The sequence below is a fragment of the Amaranthus tricolor genome, chromosome 9 (genome assembly GCF_026212465.1).
Source record: "Amaranthus tricolor cultivar Red isolate AtriRed21 chromosome 9, ASM2621246v1, whole genome shotgun sequence".
Lineage (NCBI taxonomy): Eukaryota > Viridiplantae > Streptophyta > Magnoliopsida > Caryophyllales > Amaranthaceae > Amaranthus > Amaranthus tricolor.
This window is the reverse complement of record NC_080055.1, coordinates 574,224-593,541: the sequence shown is the minus strand read 5'-3', so window position 1 is coordinate 593,541 and position 19,318 is coordinate 574,224. Positions and strand designations below refer to the sequence as shown.

The window sequence follows — 19,318 nt, the reverse complement described above, 5'->3', positions numbered from 1 at the left end:
TCGTTTCTTTGCAGGCGTTCATACGGTTGGCTTTCGAGCTCGACGCAAACCGTCAAAGTGCCGCGGACCAGGAAACCATTGCCGCCCTTACCTCCCGCTGTGAGGAGCTGAATGACGAGTTATCAAAATTGCGGGAGGACCTGCCGGGCCTAAAAGAGAAACTGGCCAAGTGTTCTGAGCTGAAAGAGCGCTTGGTCAGGACCGAACAATGGCGGGAAAGGGCAAGGAAGCAGCTGGACCAGACCATCGAGAACTTAGATGCTGCTTCCACCTGGTCTGCGAGCCTCGGCCATGAAGTCGGCTTGCTGATGGATACCCATGCCAAGCTCGTTCATCAGAACCAGCAACTTATGCAGCAAGTATCGACTGATTCAGCCCACTTCAAGATGATTCTATCCGTGGCTAAGGTGTATAAATTGTGTCTAACCAGGAAGGCCCGGATGGCTCGAGATTGGCTTCTTTCGGATGAGCCGGAAGCGTCGAAGTTCCTTGGAGATCTGACGGCGGAGATGGTGAGAGCCGGAACCCTGATCAGCGACGAAAAGTATCGTTTGGCTGCCGCAGAGTTGGGCATGGACTTTACATCTCTTCAGCAAACTGCTGATCAGAAGGGAAGTGAAGCCTTGTCCAACCTTGCTCCTGTCTTGGACGGGGAGTCGGCAGTACTGGTCGACGCTGCTTGGGATGCGGATGAAAGGAGAGCCTGGTCCGAAAAGATGAATGCTGAGGCTGAGAGGGAGGCTCTATGCCTAGACTTGGATCAGCTGGCTCTCTCTTCTCCTCCGGCGTCAGATGTCCCGGAAAACTTGACGCTCTCCAACCTGGAGGTTTTGTGCCTTGATTTATCGAATCTTATTATTGACGAAGGTAGGAACCTCCAGGGCTTGTCCCGAGAGCTGTCCGAGATCGGGGTGGAGCCGTTTAACGTTGAAGATTATGTAAGCTTCACCCCCAGTCTTGAAGAGGGAAGGATCGAGCCTCCTCTGCCGCCGGATCAAGACGTCGAGGCTTTTTTGGCGGATGTATGATTTTGCAATTTTGTAATTTTGATTTTTGCAAACATTCAACTCTGTATTTTGAATATTTTGATGTATATATTCCTGATTATGGAGTTTATTTGTGGTATCCCTGCTTTTATTCGTTGAGCCGTGGCTTCTCTCTTTTGAGGCTGCGGAATAATACTTGGAGGACGTGATTTTTCGATGTCACGCGCAGACGTCATCAAGGAAATTTGTACTTGAAATATTTTCAGCCTTTAGACCCCAGTAAGGGGGTCCGACTTGTAGATGTCCCGGTTGCGGGTTACCTTAGTGGGAGACCTGGGATTTTCTTTTGAACTCAGGGACCCCAAACTGGGGGTCCGACTTATCGATGTCTCGGTTGGGTAGCGTCATAGTAAAAAACTTAGAATATTTTGAACAATAGGGACCCCAAACTGGGGGTCCGACTTATCGATGTCCCGGTTGGGAAACATCATTGTGAAAAACTTGGAATGTTTTGAACTCTAGGGATCCCAAACTGGATGTCCGACTTATCGATGTCCCGGTTGGGAAACATCATCGTCAGAAACTTAGAATATTTTGAACTCTAGGGACCCCAAACTGGGGGTCCGACTTATCGATGTCCCGGTTGGAAAACATCATCGTAAAAAACTTAGAATATTTTGAACTCTAGGGACCCCAAACTGGGGGTCCGACTTGTCGATGCTACGAACAGATGGTGAATGCTTCAAATGATTTTTGGTTTTGGAACCCTATTCTAAGGGTCCGAATTATAGCAAGTTCGTTAGTGACAAAATAATTTGATGATGGGCCCCCTCTCAAGGGTCCGACTTATGGATATTATTGATTTAATAAGATTTGCAAAAGAATTTTACCAAACATTTGCGAACATAAGAGCCGGACAATCTGAAAATAGAACCTGTTTATTAATGATTGTTAAGGATACAAGCGATGATTGAAGTAATTTTGAATTACAACGCAATTATGTTGCGGAAGGACTGTAGTCGCGGATTGATGTTGCTAACACTGATACTAGTAACTGATTGCCCCTTGCAAATTTTATTAAATGAAGAATTTCTTTAAGTGGTCTCCATTCCATGGACGGGGTAGTTTTTTCCCTTTCATGTCTTCTACTTCGAAAGTTCCTGGTTTGACGATGTGGGTGACTCTGAAAGGTCCGTCCCAGTTGGCCCCTAACTTTCCTTTCTCCACGATCTTTCCCGTAGCTTCTACTTTTCGGAGGACTAAATCACCAATTTGAATACGTCTGGCTTTGACATGACGGTTAAAGCTACGGATCATCTTTTGTTTTTGTGCTATTGATCTCAGCATTGCGTTTCCTCTTGTCTCTGGCAGCAGATCTAAGTTTACTCTTTTTCCTTCCTCATTTTTGTCGTGTGAGTAGTAGGTGACCCTTGTAGAGGGTACGCCTATTTCAACTGGGAGCACGGCTTCCGATCCGTATACTAAAGAGAAAGGTGTATGCCCCGTTGCGTCCTTGATGGTTGTTCGACTTGCCCATAAGACGCCTGGTAGTTCTTCATCCCAATTACCTTTGACCCCTTCTATCTTCTTCTTAATGCCATTCAGGATCTCTTTGTTTGCGGATTCTACTTGACCATTAGTTTGCGGCCTGGATACTGAACTGAATCTGATTTGGATGTTAAACTTGTTGCAGTACTCGATGGTGTTCTTGCTGACGAACTGCCTTCCATTATCTGTTATGATCACCCGGGGGATGCCGTACCTTGTGATGATATTCCTCCATATAAACTGACAGACTTGTTTGTCCGTGATTGAACTAAGGGCTTCCGCTTCCACATATTTTGTGAAATAATCAATGGCCACAATGATGAATTTGCGTTGCCCTTTTGCCGGAGGGAAGGGGCCAAGGAGGTCCATGCCCCATTTGTCGAAAGGCAGGACGGCTTGCATGGCGGTCAAGTAATTAGATGGCTTCCTTCCTATCTTTGAGTGGTACTGACATTCAGGACATCTTTTGATCAAATACTCCGCGTCTTCTCGGAGTGAGGGCCAATAATATCCACTTCTAAGGACTTTCCCAATGACAGTCCGTACTCCTTGGTGTATACCGCATCCCCCTTCGTGTATTTCGCGGAGGATATAGTTTCCTTCTTCAGGGGATACGCATTTCAGGAGGGGGTGTGTATATGACTTCTTGTAGAGCGTTCCTTCGTGGAGTTCGAACCATCTGGCTTTCTTTCGGAGCATTTTGGCCTGACATTCATCTTGGGGAAGCGTCTGACTCCGCAAATATTCGATGTATGGCTCTATCCATGTTTCTGATCTGTCGATGGTATCGACCAAGAAGTTGATGCTGGGGTTAGGAAGTACTTCCCAGATTATATCTCGAGCCGCGGATGTTTCTGCTGAGCTGGCAAGCTTGGCCAAGGAATCAGCTTGGGCGTTCCGGGATCTCGGAATATGCTCCAACGTGAACTTGTCGAATTTTTGAACAAATTCCCTTACTTGCTGCAGGTACATTTTCATGCTGTCATCTTTATCTTCGAATTCCCCGTTTACTTGTCCAACAATCAATTGGGAGTCGGAGAAGGCGGACAATTTTTTGGCTCCCGTTTCGTAGCAAATTCTCAGTCCCATCAATAATGCTTCATATTCGGCTTCGTTGTTGGATGCTGCGAACTCGAACCTGACCGCCCTTTCCATACGGACCCCGGCGGAAGACACGATGAGGAGTCCAGCCCCACTTGCTGATTGGGTAGAGGACCCATCTACATACAACTTCCATTCCTGATTGGGTTCAGGATGACAGGGGAGAGTGCTTTCAGCAATGAAGTCAGCCAGAGCTTGTGCTTTGACTGCCGTTCGAGGCTCATATTCGATGCCGAAATCCGCCAGCTGGTTTGCCCAATCTGTGACGCGGCTTGACTTGTTTTTCCCTTCCAGAATCTTTTTCAAAGGTTGATCAGTCCGGACGATGATCTGGTGGGATTGAAAGTAGGGCTTCAATTTCCTGCTTGCCATGACGATTGCGAAGATGACTTTTTCGACTTCACCGTAGTTTCCCTCCGAGCCCCGGAATGCATGACTTATGTAGTATATAGGAAGCTGTTTCTTTTCTCTTTCCGCAACCAGTACTCCGGATAACGAATATTCGGAGACAGAGACGTATAGGACTAGCTTCTCCCCTTCGATGGGCGAAACTAGTTTTGGCAAGGTGGACAGGTGCTCTTTAAGTTGGCGGAAGGACTCTTCTGCTTCTGCTGTCCACTCGAACTTCTGTTGTTTTATTGTTTTAAAGAAGGGTAAACATTTATCCGCGGACTTGGAAAGAAATCTTCCAAGAGCAGCCAGGCACCCCGTGAGCTTTTGTACTTCTTTTACTGAGGTGGGAGATCTCATGTTTTGTATAGCCTGGATTTTATCGGGATTTGCCTCAATGCCTCGCTCGTCTACCAGGAAGCCCAGGCATTTCCCTCCGGTAACTCCAAACACACACTTGTCAGGATTGAGTTTCATTTGGTGCTTTCGAAGGGTAAGGAACGTCTCTCGTAAGTCTGCGGCGTGCTGACTTGCTTGTTTGCTCTTTGTGATCATGTCATCTACATATACTTCTAAATTCCGTCCAATCTGGGATTGGAAGACCTTGTTGACCATCCTTTGATAAGTTGCCCCCGCGTTTTTCAATCCGAAGGGCATAACCTTGTAGCAATAGACTCCCATGCTGGTAATGAAGGCCGTGTGAGGTTGGTCTTCAATTGCCAACGGAATCTGATGATAGCCGGCATTGGCATCCATGAAGCTTAATAATGCATGGCCTGCTGTAGAATCCACCAGACGATCTATCTTTGGAAGTGGGTAATCGTCTTTAGGGCACGCCTTATTCAGGTCCGTGAAGTCGACGCACATCCTCCACTTGCCATTCGGTTTTTTCACCAGGACAACGTTGGATAGCCACTCAGAATACTTGCATTCTGTAATAAATCCGGCTCTCAACAACTTCTCGACTTCCTCCTTGGCGGCCTCAGTCCGCTCTCTTCCTTGATGTCGTAGCTTTTGTTTTATGGGTTTATAACCTGGTTTGATGTCAAGTTTATGACACGCGACACTGGTAGGGATGCCAGGCATTTCTTCCGTGCAAAAAGCAAAGACGTCGCGGAACTCAGCAATGGTGGCCACTATGTCTTGTTTGACCGTGCTAGGAAGATCTTTCCCTACCTTGATTTGTTTCCCTTCGAACATGTCTACTTCCTCGTATCGTTCTATGGGGCGAGGCCTTTCATGCGTGCTGAGATTTTCCATGTACACGCTCATGACAGCTGGGACATTTTCTTCCCTTTTTCTTTTTGCTCGTGTCTCAGAGGACCCGCGCTTCAAGGTGTTGACGAGGCATTGGCGAGCCGTCACTTGGTCTCCCTTGAGAATGCCAACTTTTCCATTATCTGTCTCGAACTGCAGCAAGAGTTGATGGGGAAAGATTGCAGCCTTGATCTTATTAATGAGTGGGAGCCCCATGATAGCATTGTAGGGGAAGTTGAGATCTACCACTGTGAACCGTATGGGCATGGTCCGGCTTTCACTTCTTTCCCCTACCCGTACGGGGAGAATGATCGTGCCCAACGGAATGACCTGACTCCCTCCAAACCCAATCAGTGGTTTGTCTAGGGGTTGTAAGTGCTTTTCCTCGAACTTCATTTTTCTTAAGCACTCCATTGTAATAAGATCAGCCGTGCTTCCCGTATCTACCAGCACCCGTCTGACTTTCATTTGCCCAATTTTGAGAGAGACCACCAGGGGATCGGTATGGGGTTGTTGCAGCGGTTGGGAGGTCGTGGCATCGAATTTCATGACCGGTCCCTTAGATGCGGCCATGGGAGGTCCTTTCAGCAAAGTGTGGATGCTGTTTTTTGCCGCGCGGATAGTGGGATATTCCTCAGTGTATCCCCCAAAAATCATGTTGATCGTTCCTTGAGTGTCGGAACTTTCGCGTCTTGCTTCGTTTGGCTTGGGGGATCGGCGTTTCTGTTGCCATGGCCTCCTTTCCCCTTCTCTTCCAGCATCATAATCTCTCCTATTGAGGAACCTGGACAGTTTTCCCTCATTAGCCAACTGATGCAAGATGCGCTTTAGTTCGCGACATTGTGCCAGAGTATGGCCGTGCTCTTTGTGATAATCACACCACAGATTATAGTTGCGCCTATCAGAGGGGGTGGTAACTGGAGGTGGAGCTGGCAATTGATCTCGAACAGCGAAGAAAATGTCCCTCCTGTTTCGATTGAATAAGGGGTCGTTTCCTCCATCTCCCAGATTCCGCGTCCTAGTTTCTCCTTCTGTAACGTATACGGGTCGAGCTCGTGGAGGTCCCATATCAGACGGCGGCGTAGGACGACGCGGCATGTAAATCTTCTCTCTCCTCGAAGAATGCTCCTCCCTGCTTCGTGAGGATTGACGGGGGGGCCCGACATCTTTTTTCTCAAATTTTCGCCTTTTTGGATCATGTGCTTGACATATCTCTGACGCCGTGACATAACTTTGGCATTGTTTCATGGCCTCTGCATACGTCTTTACTTGACTTTCAACCAACTGGAACTTCAGCCGTTGGGCCTTCATTCCGTTGATTAGGGCGTTCAGGGCAACCGACTCCTCCAAATCAGTCACTTCCAGCACTGCCTCATGGAACTTCTTAAGATATGAGGATATGGATTCTCCTTCCAATTGAGTGACACTAAGCAGGTGGAAGTTTGATTTCTCCTGCCTTCTTGAGGCTATGAAGTGGCCTAAGAACTTGCCCTCTAGTTGGGAAAAGTTGTGGATGCTTCCTCCGGGAAGGGAGGTGTACCATGTCAAAGCTACTCCTGTAAGAGTAGTTGGAAAGAACTTACACCATAACGATGAGTTGGTGGTGTACAACAACATAAGATTCTTATACGCCGTCAAATGTTCCTGCGGACATGACGTGTCATCGAAAGCAGCCATGTTTGGTACCTTTATTTTCCCGGGATTGGGAGTATTCAGTATCTCTCTGGCCAGGGGAGAGACTAATGATATGGGCTCTTCGGGAAGGACACTCTTGTCGTCCTCATTCCGCGGCATGGAGGTGGGAGTGAGGGGACGGCTAGACCCGGCGAGTTGTGCCTTCTTCCTTTCCTCCCTTCTTTTATCTACCAGGGATTGGACGCTCTCAGACGTCTTTCGCTTTTTGCTCTCTATGAAGGTTCGGGCATCTGGAGTGGCGGTTTTGGATTCGCCATCTCGTGTATCTGTCTTGCTATGGTGCGGGTAAGTTTTGGACCTTTCCCGCCTATTTTTATTGCGTCTACTGGAATGGGAAGTCCTCGAGTTCCCGTCTTGAGATTCATGAGATTTTGGTATCTCTTGACGGGGCTCGATTCGTTCCTCTAAGTTCTTTATTTGGTTCGCCATGTCTTCCAGTACCCGTTGTTGAGTAGGGGTATTGTTTATGACGGCGCGGAGTTGTTCAGAGAATGCGGCCGTGAGATTTCGCGCTAGCATGTCCAGATCACGGCGAGTCACGGCTTGATTATTAGCGTGACCCGCTGAAGTGTCTGTGTCTGTGCTATGCACGGTGGCGGTTTGATTCGGGTTCTTCTTGGGAGCCATGACTTTTTGTATAGATCCCCACAGACGGCGCCAAACTGTTTCGATAATGAAACGAGGAAGTGCGAGACACTTGGAATACCGCAGATGGAGGCGTTATCGGAAGTAGCAACTCGTGGGAGGAAGCGACCTGAATTCCTGCAACACAATACGTTAGCCTTGTCCGGGGGGTGATCTCCCGGAAAACCCCTCCGACGCTCAAGTCAGAACGTAGATCGGAGATTAATGAATGACAGATTGTAGAATGAATGCAAGAAGGAAGGTCGGGATTGGGATTGGGATTGCTAGTGCTAGTGCTAGTGTTTGGGAAGGCTAAGGAAGTAATGTAAGCAAGGATACTAGGAAAGCTATTTCAGATGTCCCTTCCCCTCTGATGGTTGTCCCTATTTATAATATTGAAGGAGGAAGTTACTTCAGAGAGGAAAGGTGGAAGATCATGGGAGTAGTGGGAGTAATGGGAGGTGGACTGGTCATGGGAAGAGTGGACAGTTATTCTCCTTGAAACAAGGAGAGCCAAGCATGACTGAAGAGTGGAAGGTGGTGGGCAGTTATTCACCTAAAAAGGAGGATGGCCAAAGAAGATAGATGACAGGGAAGTTAAGTATTCTGAAGGTAAGATGCCATGAGCCTTCCAAGGAAGATGGGAAGTCCAGCAGAAAGCCCATTGACCAAAAGTCAAAGTCAATCCGGAAAGGTCAAGGGGTATTTTAGTAATATGATGTTTAATTAATAAATAAATTAATTAATTAAAAAACAGTACCATGACATATATATATATATATATATATATATATATATATATATATATATATATATATATATATATATATATATATATATATATATATATATATATATATATATATATATATATATATATATATATATATATATATATATATATATATATATATATATATATATATATATATATACACACACACGCACGCACGTTTTTTTAAGTGTATCAATCATACATCATCATTAGAGACATGCAATATATCTTTATTATCAATCTAATATCGTTTGAAGTCTTTGTCCTCGGATTTATGTGCCGCAATATACATTAACTACTCAGAAGTCACAAAATGTGAGGGCAACATACACTTCATTCATTCATTCATTCATTATCTTAAATGAAGGATAATAAGGTGATCATAGGACTTTCCTCTACGTTAAATATTTGTAGGTTAAATCCTATGCATGCAATACTAATCCAATCATCCATTTTTCCATATTGTTGAAGGTTGATATTTGATGGTATTCTCAAACAACTATTTATTGTCGTTTTTGATATTCTTTGAGCTTATCCGAGATCAAAGAAATAAACTCTCTCTATAAAGGGTTAGTTATGCTCTTATAAAATGAGTGCTTGACAAAATAATCGTGACAAACTTCTATATATTAAACTCATTTTGGGTGTTCTATTTTTTCTCATAAAGAATCTTTCTATTTATATTACAAATTTTAGACTCTTATTAATGCCTATTTTAATATTTTACTAATGCGTTGGGTGCCCACATATTTTTTATTAACTTCATTTTATCATTTTTATATTTCTTATGGTCTCCACATATTTCACACAAATTTTATAAAAATATCTTTTTAATAGTTGTGATTTTTAATATTTTCTCAAATAAGTTTCTTTTAATATTTTTTTAATATTTATATACTTTGCAACTACCAAATTTATTATAAAAAAGTGAGAAATTCGCTTGAAGAGTTGGTGTGGCTTTGAGTCATGCATTAAGTGTGGATTCAACGCGTTCATAATGGAGTTGGTGACCGGATTGGATGGGAGAGTACGTCAAAACCTCTCACAATCACATTTGATAGACTACTCCTTTAAACAAATATCAAAGTCATTATTAAATATTTCCGAGTTTTTTTTTATATTGCACTACTTTTTAATTTTACTTGTAGCACAAATTTTGTATCTTTTTCTATTTTGGCAATGATTTAAATCTCCTTTTTTAATCTTATCTAAAATTAATAATTTTAATCGGTTATTTATATTCCCATTTCTTAAGTTGAGAGGCACGCTTTTCTTTATAGGTATGAGTTGTTGCCTTCCTTTTCTCTTCAGATGCTGATTATAGGTTTCTATGACGGAATACACTGGTTATAATGATGATGATTATTTATATTCCCAACTTATTTTTTATCTGATTTTCCAACTCGTTTATATATCTAATAAATTTCACCCAATGTATAAAATGAAAGTGACACCAAGAGTAAATCCAAAACCTATGAATAATGAAATCATGAGAGAAGAGTCATTCAATTGGGACCCTTTTGATTCAACACTGCTTCCTCCTCGCTCTATTTTTTTCTTATTCAACTCCTATTAGTCAATCTCATTAAATTTCTTCATTTACTATTTTGGTATATGATTTTATTATTTTAACACACTTTATTTATTATTTTTTCCACTTATTTTTCCAATGAACCATTTTAAATCTTCATTCTTTAAAGTAAATGAGATCATGAGGTGGACTAAGAAGTACTTTGAATCTTATGATGCATGTAAAATTCAGGCTCAAGCTGGTATAAGAGTCAAGACATAAGTTATGATCCAAATTTATTTAATCAAATAATTAGCTCGTTTTGTATGAGATCATCTAACCATGAGACGAGTTTATATAATTATTAGTCCATTTCAATAATTGATTATTATAAAATTATAAGTGGTCATTTTAACTGCTATGTTAATGGTTTAGGGTAGGGATCAAGTTGTGTGCAATGATAATCATTGCAATTTTAACTTAGGATGAAATGTATTTAGAAGCCTAGAAAACATAAGCTATCATTGAAGAGTGCAAGAATTTAATTGCAAGAAAATAGGTTGAAGACTACAATTATTGCATGAGAGAGGTTGAAGTTAGATGAATTAACATTAACTATTTCGAAATAAAGAGTAAATGACGGAATCAATTGGTTAACCGAAAGAAATAAGTGTTTCTCCCGTTGCTAGTCATTTAGCCCTTTCTCTGAAACAGACATCATAAGTTAGCCCTTTGTATAATAAATTAACGGGTAACCATTTATTTGCAAATAAGTTAAAGGTTATCCTTTTAGATGCAATTTTTCCTTTAATATAATTGTTTTCAAATACTCACATAGATCTTCAAAAGAATCTTTAAAGAAGATTAAATACATAGATATCAATTTTCAGACAATCCTTTTTCCACAAAGGCCTCACGCCAAGATAAAGGTCTAAGTAGTAATCCACCTTATTGCCACAGTGCACCTGGAATAAGGATCTATTGAGCAATTTACTTCATTTAAATACTGATTTGGGCGTCGGAATAGGTCTCCGGAAAACCATTTCGTGCGCTGCTAACCCCTTGTTTGATTTTCTGGAAATCAGGCATCTACAGAGTGATCTTATTGCATAACTTGGCAAGATAGTAAGAACAAAACGTTCAAATCCAACTTAAATTACAAATTACACAAAATAAAACTAAAAACTTAAAAAATTACACAACCTTTCACTAAATAAATACATCTTTTGCATCTACTTAATTTAGATATCTATCTCAATAGTTCCACTACTTCAATGTAGGCGACTTAATTGAATAAGAAAATAAGACTTTTATATTGAATAGAAAGGAATATATTGCTAATATTACTTCATAATTTACCAATCCCCATAAATTTTGTTTTGTAATGGACATTTTCCCCTTGCAACATTTCATGCTTAGTATCACATTCACTGAGACGGGTGAAATATCAATTCTGATCATAGTTTTGTAGCATCTTACTCTAATTGTTTTTATTTTGTGTGATCCCCTTTATGTCTTCATAATTTCCCAACTCCTTTAAATTTACCTACTCAAAATTGAAATGAGATCAAAATATGATATCACGTCATATTTTTTCTCTTTATGCATTTTTATTTATACTTCCTCCTATCACCCTAATAGTCTCATTTGACTTTTGACACTGTTTATCAATTACTCTTAACTTGTATTTTATTCTTAATTTATAAGTTATAATATAGTCAAGTAGGATCTTATTTGATTCATTTTAATGCAAATATCATTTATATCAATTTTCACAATTTCTAATTATGAACAATTAGAGATAATAATGATAGAATTACCGTATTAACAAATGGTCAGAGTTCACTTCAGTCCTACTGTCACTATAAATCTTTATTAATTCTCTTGTCATATTAAACTAAAACAAATTGGTTTTTTACGATGTTTTCTCCAAACTAAACACTCTCAATTTTATTTAAGGTATTCTTCTATCTTAATCATTTTAAACTTTGGTAAAATGTTACTTTTTTAAGAGGTAATTTGATTTATCGAGAGAATAAGACAAAAAAATATCAAAATATGATGTTTATACCAAAAAAAACAAATATAGTTATGTGTATAAGTATTATAAAAAATTCTATAATTTTCTTTATCGGGATAAAGCTCAAATTGTTAAATTAACACATAAGTCACAGTATAATTTATTTTATTTGCAAGTCATTATATCATATCATACATAATAATAAAAATGATGAAAAATGATAAATGTCATTTTTAGAGATTTTGACAAATGGAATCATTTTAGTAGATTATAGTTGATTACATGACAATATTCACCTAATTAGAATCTGATTTTTTTTATTAGAGCTAAATTATATGTAATTTATTATAACAATTCTATATACTTAATCTAGAATTTGATATATTTAATTGAATGAAAAATTGATGTATTCGATAATTTAATAATGATAATCTATACTTACATTATTTTTGAGAGTTAAATTTTTATATATTTCATACTCAATAATTCGTACATTGCACGAGTTTCTATACTAATAATGTATAACAAAAATGGTGGCACATAAAATAAAAAAAATAAATGAGATGAACATAGGAAGTTATATGTTATTTTATTATTATTATTATTGGAATCAATAGTGAACTATAGTTTTAATGTTTTATGGTTTTGTGAAATTACAATCTTGATGTTCTTTTACTTTTCTTTGCGACTTACAACCTCTTAAGTAACGTTTCGACCAGTATTAAAGCCAAGTGATCGGTTCCGTACAATTTTAACCGTTGACTACACTTTTTACCTTTGACTTGCCTTTTATGATATTAATATTTTTTTTTGTTCATTTAAATCCTTCTTCTTCTTCCTGATTTCTTCCTCAACTAATTGATAAGTTTTCGTTAAAAATGGCATCAGAATTGACCGTTGAGATTCACCTCCGGTAGCATTTTCTTCTCTCGATGGCGAAACCATCGCCGGAGGCTACGAAAGAACCGAAATTTTTGTTCTCCGGTAATATGTATATAATTGTGTAAACTAAAGAATCAGAGAATGTAGCATAAAGTTTTGAAAGTAAAGAAAGACAATTTGACCTGAAATGGAAGAATGTAGAGAAAAATAAAGATCTGAAAATGGAAAATGATTAAAAGAAACAAAATTTTGAGAAGAAGAGGAAAGAGAATGTTAAAGCAAGTACCAATAATCTTAATGATGACGTTAACTTTAAACATATAATCGAACATGCTTTGTCTTGTACTTTAGAGAGGGTCGATAAAGATGTGTCGAATACGGGTAGTTTAAGGTTTGGAACGGTTGATGAGAGTTGCTTGATCAAAGCAACAAATAAAGAAGCAGAATAGTGAGTGGCTCGACCAACCACTCGATCGAGTGAAGTGTTGCTCGACCGGTCGAGCGGTGTTGGCTCGGTCGAGCGATGTGTGCAGAACAAGTCAGTAGCTTCTCTGGAAGCTCGCTCGACCGAGCGAGGTAGTGGCTCGGGTCGAGTAGAAGTTCAGCAGACCACTTTGGATTCTGTTTTGGTTAGAATGTGAAGTGACTATGCAATTATTTCGTACATTACTCTATTGTTTATTGTAATGTTTATTGTCATAGTTAATTAGGATGTTACATGTGAGTTTATGGTGATTTATGAGGGAATACTAAGGGTGAAGAATACTTGGCTATAAATAGGATTCATCACTCATAGTAACATACACCACAAACACACATATTGTTGAGAGGGCTATTGCATTGTTAGAAACTTGAGAGTGTTCTTACTTTGCTTTAGTATTTGTGATCTTGAGAGGTTGTTCTCAAGATAAGGGAGGTTTATTATATTTGTAATTGTTGAATTCATTATAATAAACTATATTTGAGGGGGAGGTATTCAAGATACCTCATAAACACTTGTGTTCATTTTGCATTATATTTTTCATTTGTTTTTCTTTGTTAAACCTCTTTGAGGCTTGCGCTTTCAAAGAATATAAAGATATTGGTAAGCAAGGAAAGGAGGAGAAGCTTGAAGAAAGAAAAGATCCCGAAAGAACAATTTGAAGAAAAAAAGCTTGGTTTCAGTTCACTTATAAAACTCAAATGAGATAAAAAAAAAAGAACAACTCAAAGTAGCTTTGGACTAGTGATTACTTTTTCTGCTTGAGAGGGTGAATTTAGAGAAGAAGGAGAGCACTTTGGAGGTAGGAAAGTGATTAAAAATGGTGATGAAGGTATTGAATGTCTTGAAACAAAGAATGACAGTAACTACAAGAGCATTTGCAAGTTTATATCTTTTTTCTACTGCTAATTTTATTAAGCTCTTTGATGGATTTTTTAAAGTTTAAATCCAAAACTCCATCAACATTTATCAGATTTTATGGTTTTTCAAGTTCTTTGATGTGCAAATGTGCAATAATGGAGGAGGAAAAGAGAATGAATTAAATGGTAGGGGTTGAAGAAATTAAGTGTGGAAAAGAAAAAATTAGAACTCACAAACAAAAAATAAAACCAAAAAAAAAGTTTAAGGTAAAATTGAGGGTCAATCCGTCATTTTTTACAGCTCCGGTCAAGGCTGTAATTCGCAAAACCATCTAACCATCAAACATTAAGGCTGTAATTTGCCCAATTAATTATTATTATTATTATTATTATTATTATTATTATTATTACTTTCTCTGTTCCATAATACTCGTTACATTTAAATAGTAACACTATTCATTTTCAATCTGTTTTCGGTAATTTCGAGTAATGAATATCTAGTTTTATTTTGCTTAAAACTTAAATTTTTAATATATAATTTTTATAATTTTTATTTAGTTAAAATAAAGATATTTAATATCAATATATACATTACGTAAAAAGAAAATAGCAAATATTGGGTAACATATCTTATAGAAGGGAATAACTAGCTGAGAATTAAATTTAAAATCTTACTTAGAAAATTAATATTTCCTCTGTTTTTTTAATGAGAATTGAGAAAAATAGAATCTTTTAGATGTTGTATACTCTCTCTATACCTTAAAAAGTTCTCGCTCCCATAAAGAACTTTTCTATTTACATTACAAATTTTGGACAAAATAATCTTACTCATCCTCATTTTAATATTTTAATAATGTTTATGGTCCCCATATATTTTCAACTAACTTCATTTTAATATTTTTATATTCCTTATGTTCCCTATATGTTTCCCACTAACTTTATAAAAAATAGTTTTTTATTTGTTATGGTCCCCTTATTTTTTCCACTAGCTTCTTTTAATATTTTTTTAATATTTACGGTCTTCACTATTCCTCCATCAAATTTATTATTCAATAAAATAATATCTCTACTATCTAAAAGCTTTTATTTTTCTTAATTCCCTTAAACATTTCTTATGGGAACTTCATTAAAGAACGAATGGAGTATATTATTTAAGGAAAAATTACTAAGAATAACCCAACCTTTTCATGATTTCCTACAATAATCTCACCTAATTAATCATGAATAATCTCAACTTTAAGGGGTATTTGCCTAGAGTAAACTTGGGTAACTCGATGACCTGCTATAGAGGGTAATTGACCAAAAAGAACATTTCGCCTTTCTGACCTAGCGACCCCCGTCCTTCTACCTCGTTTCTAAACTAGCAGAGTCTCCATGTCTTTTGTTCCATTCTCAAGTTCGGCCCGTCTCGTGTCGTTCCAACAACTGGGGGGAGCATCTCAGTCAGTATACGGTCGTGCGCAGAAAATTAAAGTAAAATTAGAGAAAAATTTTGAAAATTTACGTAAAAAATTCTGAATGATAAAAAATTCTGGAATTTTTTTAACAATTTTTTCGACATTGTATATTAATTTATCTTTTTCTTAAAAAAAATTAACTTTCTATTGCTAATCATCCGAATACCGGGTTCACTCCAGGAAAAGCCCTCCAAAATTAGGATTATTCATGGTTAATTAATACGTGAGATTATGGTAGGAAAATCATGAAAAGGTTGGATTATTCTAGGTAATTTTTTCTATTATTTTATTAAATAATAAATCTAATAGAGAAAAAATAGAGACCATAAACATTTAAAAATATTAAAAGAAAGTTAGTGGACAAAATATAAGGGCACAACTAACAAAAAAATATTTTTTTATAAAGTTAGTAGAATACATATGGGGATCATAATAAATACAAAAATGTTAAAATGAAGTCAATAGAAGAAATGTGAGAACTATAATCATTATTAAAATATTAAAATAAAGATAAATAAGGTCATTTTTATGCATAATTATTAATATAAATAGAAAGATTTTTTAAAAGCACAATACATAAAACACCTCAAAATGATAAATAAAAATTTTATAAGAATGAGAGAGTAAATTACTACGTTATTATAATCAACTAGTTTAAAAGCCCGTGCAATGCACGAAATTAAGTATACAAATAAATAAAATTTTCAATGAATAATGCAAGAAAAAACTCTGTATAAAAAAAGTATGTCAATATTACATATTTTAATTAATAATTACTTTGGATAACAATATAACTTAGTCCCTCCGTTTTCTAATGTTCTTTCCATTTGAATATTCCATCTTAAGAAGGGAGAAATTTTATTAATGTTTTTGACATATATTTAGAAGATAATATATATTAATGTGAGATCTCGTTAGATTCGTCCTAATGTATACTTTTTTATTATGTGATTTTATATTTTTTTATTATGTGTATTTATAGATATTGAGGTCTAAAATTTGCATTGAAAACTGTGCAAAAAGTAAATGAAAACTACAAAAAGAAATGGAGGGAGTACTTACTAAAATATTTAATCTAATTTATCTCGTAAATTTGACTAAAATATATTTTTGATGGTCTTCTAAAACTCAATTAAATAAAATAAAATAACTTTTTATAAATGAATTGAGTTTATTATGAGTCAATTTAAACTAATTTATAAGGTTTTATTTTTGAACTAATTCAAACATTTTATAATTTAAATAAATACTATATTTTTTAAAAGTATTTCTTTACTTACATGTAAATTTTTTTTGAAAAAATTAATTTCTTAAAGATTTTTATTTTGGTATAAAGAATTAATCTGATGAACTCTTTTAATACTTGTGTTATTTAGTTATAAATTTATTGAGTAGAATAAATTTTCATACAATTAATAATTATAGCCTTACTAAAAACACTTACCTAAATTAATTTAAAATTTGGAAATAATGAAGCTATTAATTAAACAAATTGTGTGTTAAGAAAACATTAAAAAAAGAGAACAAGTGGTAGACCTACGCCGTATCGTATGGTACAACAAGTTTCCCACACCCACACAATAAACACACACCAAAATAATAAAATCTTCATAAAATATTAAAAGCCTTCCTTTTCTTCTTCACTTTTTTTTGACCGTAGACCATCAATTCATCAACATTGAATCGAATATATATCAATTCAAAATTCTTATTCTTGCGTCACTTCTATTCCTTTCACAATTGACCTTTCATTCTATCTTCTCTTCTTAATCCTCCATTTTTACTCTTCTTTTTCCTGTCCCTTCTCTCTCCTCTACACACCATTTTCTCTCTCTAAACCCATTTTTTCACTGATTTTCTTGATTGATTGACTGATAGAAATCGAAATATGGGTAAGATTGATGATCTATACATAACAGTTCCCAGTTTCTTCAAATGTCCGATTTCACTTGATATAATGAAATCTCCGGTCAGTCTTTGCACTGGTGTAACGTACGATCGTGCGAGTATTCAACAATGGTTGGAGAGCGGGAATAATACATGTCCAGCTACTATGCAGGTTCTTGACAGCAAGGAATTCGTACCGAATCATACTCTTCAACGACTCATTCAGATCTGGTGTAACAACAATCATCTATCTCATTTTCGTTCTAATTTGAATCCGAAATTTCAATCGATTTCTTGTGCTGTTGTTAAGGATTTAATCATACAATTGGTTGAAAAAGAACATGCAGATGGATTTGGGATAATGTTTGAGATTTTTGTTAAGATTCTTTGTTTTGCTACCGAATCAGACGATAATACCAAATTTTTAGCGAATGATGAGAAGTTTATTGATTATTTAGTTAAATTTCTGTGTTCTAAAGGTCCAGATCTGAAACCAGACCTTCTAGAAGCTGTTTTGAAGATATTTCATCTGATTATTACGAAGGGAAAGAAGATACTAAATCCGAGCAGCTGCAACTCTATCTCGACGACTCTAGTCCGGATCTTGAGAACTAGAGGGTCCGGGTCCGAGTTTGGGTCCCAAGTTGCAGCCGCGGGCATAATTGAGACGTTTGCTCAAAACCCAGAATTAAAAAAGCATGTGTTTGAGCATCACGAGCTTGTATTTGAGCTCGTGCAAGTGCTCAAACACCGAGAAATCAAGCAAGATGAAATACAAGCTATTTTATCTTGCTTGATTTCTCTCTCTTCAGCTCGGACTAACAAAAGAAAATTAATCCGTGTTGGAGGAGTTAAAATAATAGTGGACTTGATGTCCAACATTAATAGTAAAAATTTGACTATTGAGCTCCTCGTGACCCAACTAGAAACGCTAGTTGGGTGCACGGAGGGGCGAGCAGCGATAATTGATGATCCAAATTGTTTACAAATGATCATCAGCAAGGTTATGAAGGTTTCGAAATCGACGAATGAGCATTGTATTGCAATTCTATGGAGTTTGTGTTATTTGTTTAGAGATCAAAGGGCTAAAGAAGGTGTAATGAGAAGTAATGGTGGATTAACAAAGATATTGTTGTTAATGCAAAGTGATTGTTCTCCTGCTGTGAAGAAGATGTGTTGTGATTTACTTAGGATTTTTAGGGTTAATTCTAAATCTTGTCTTTCTAGCTATGATACTAAAACTACTCATATTATGCCATTTTAATTACTCTTTACCTATGTTTTTATTTTAATTTTGATTTGGTTCAAAAATAGGCAAGGGGTATACAAGAATTTTGTAAATGATAAGGGAAAACAAAGAGAATTTTTGGTGAATTATTATAGAAAGGAAATTCATTCCTTCATTAATTTTAGTGTTCAACAATTAGTGACCAATTGTTTCATTTGCATTTTGAATTATTAATCGATCACTTTTAATTTGTATTATTTTTTGTTTATAAGTTAAATATAGTCAAATAATATTTTCTTTGATTTGTCTGAATATAAATTTTATTTTTTTATATTTTTAATTTAATTATACATAATTAAAGATATTTAAGATTGAAAAATAAATTGGAGTGAATATAATTTTACATTTCTTTACTAATATTTTCGTTTGTATTACTTGCGTGCTCCTTGTTTCTATTCATGTATTAATTTAATCTATTTATTTTTTAAATTAAATTCACTGACAACAAATTTATGAAACAAATTAAATTGTTGCAATTTCATGTAGAAATTAATGGGATGTTAAATTTATCTTCATTATAATTATCAAAAATATTAAATTGACCTTATACCACGATT

The 19,318-nt window shown here is 36.6% G+C and overlaps 1 protein-coding gene across 1 annotated transcript; it reads left to right on the top strand.

Annotated features, from left to right (window-relative positions):
- Positions 1-17,248: 17,248 nt before the first annotated feature.
- Positions 17,249-18,998, top strand: LOC130823815 (U-box domain-containing protein 27-like). Its single transcript, XM_057688603.1, has one exon. It carries the CDS (start codon positions 17,475-17,477, stop codon positions 18,735-18,737), a length of 1,263 nt encoding a protein of 420 aa, XP_057544586.1. The 5' UTR covers positions 17,249-17,474; the 3' UTR covers positions 18,738-18,998.
- The last annotated feature ends 320 nt before the right edge of the window (positions 18,999-19,318 follow it).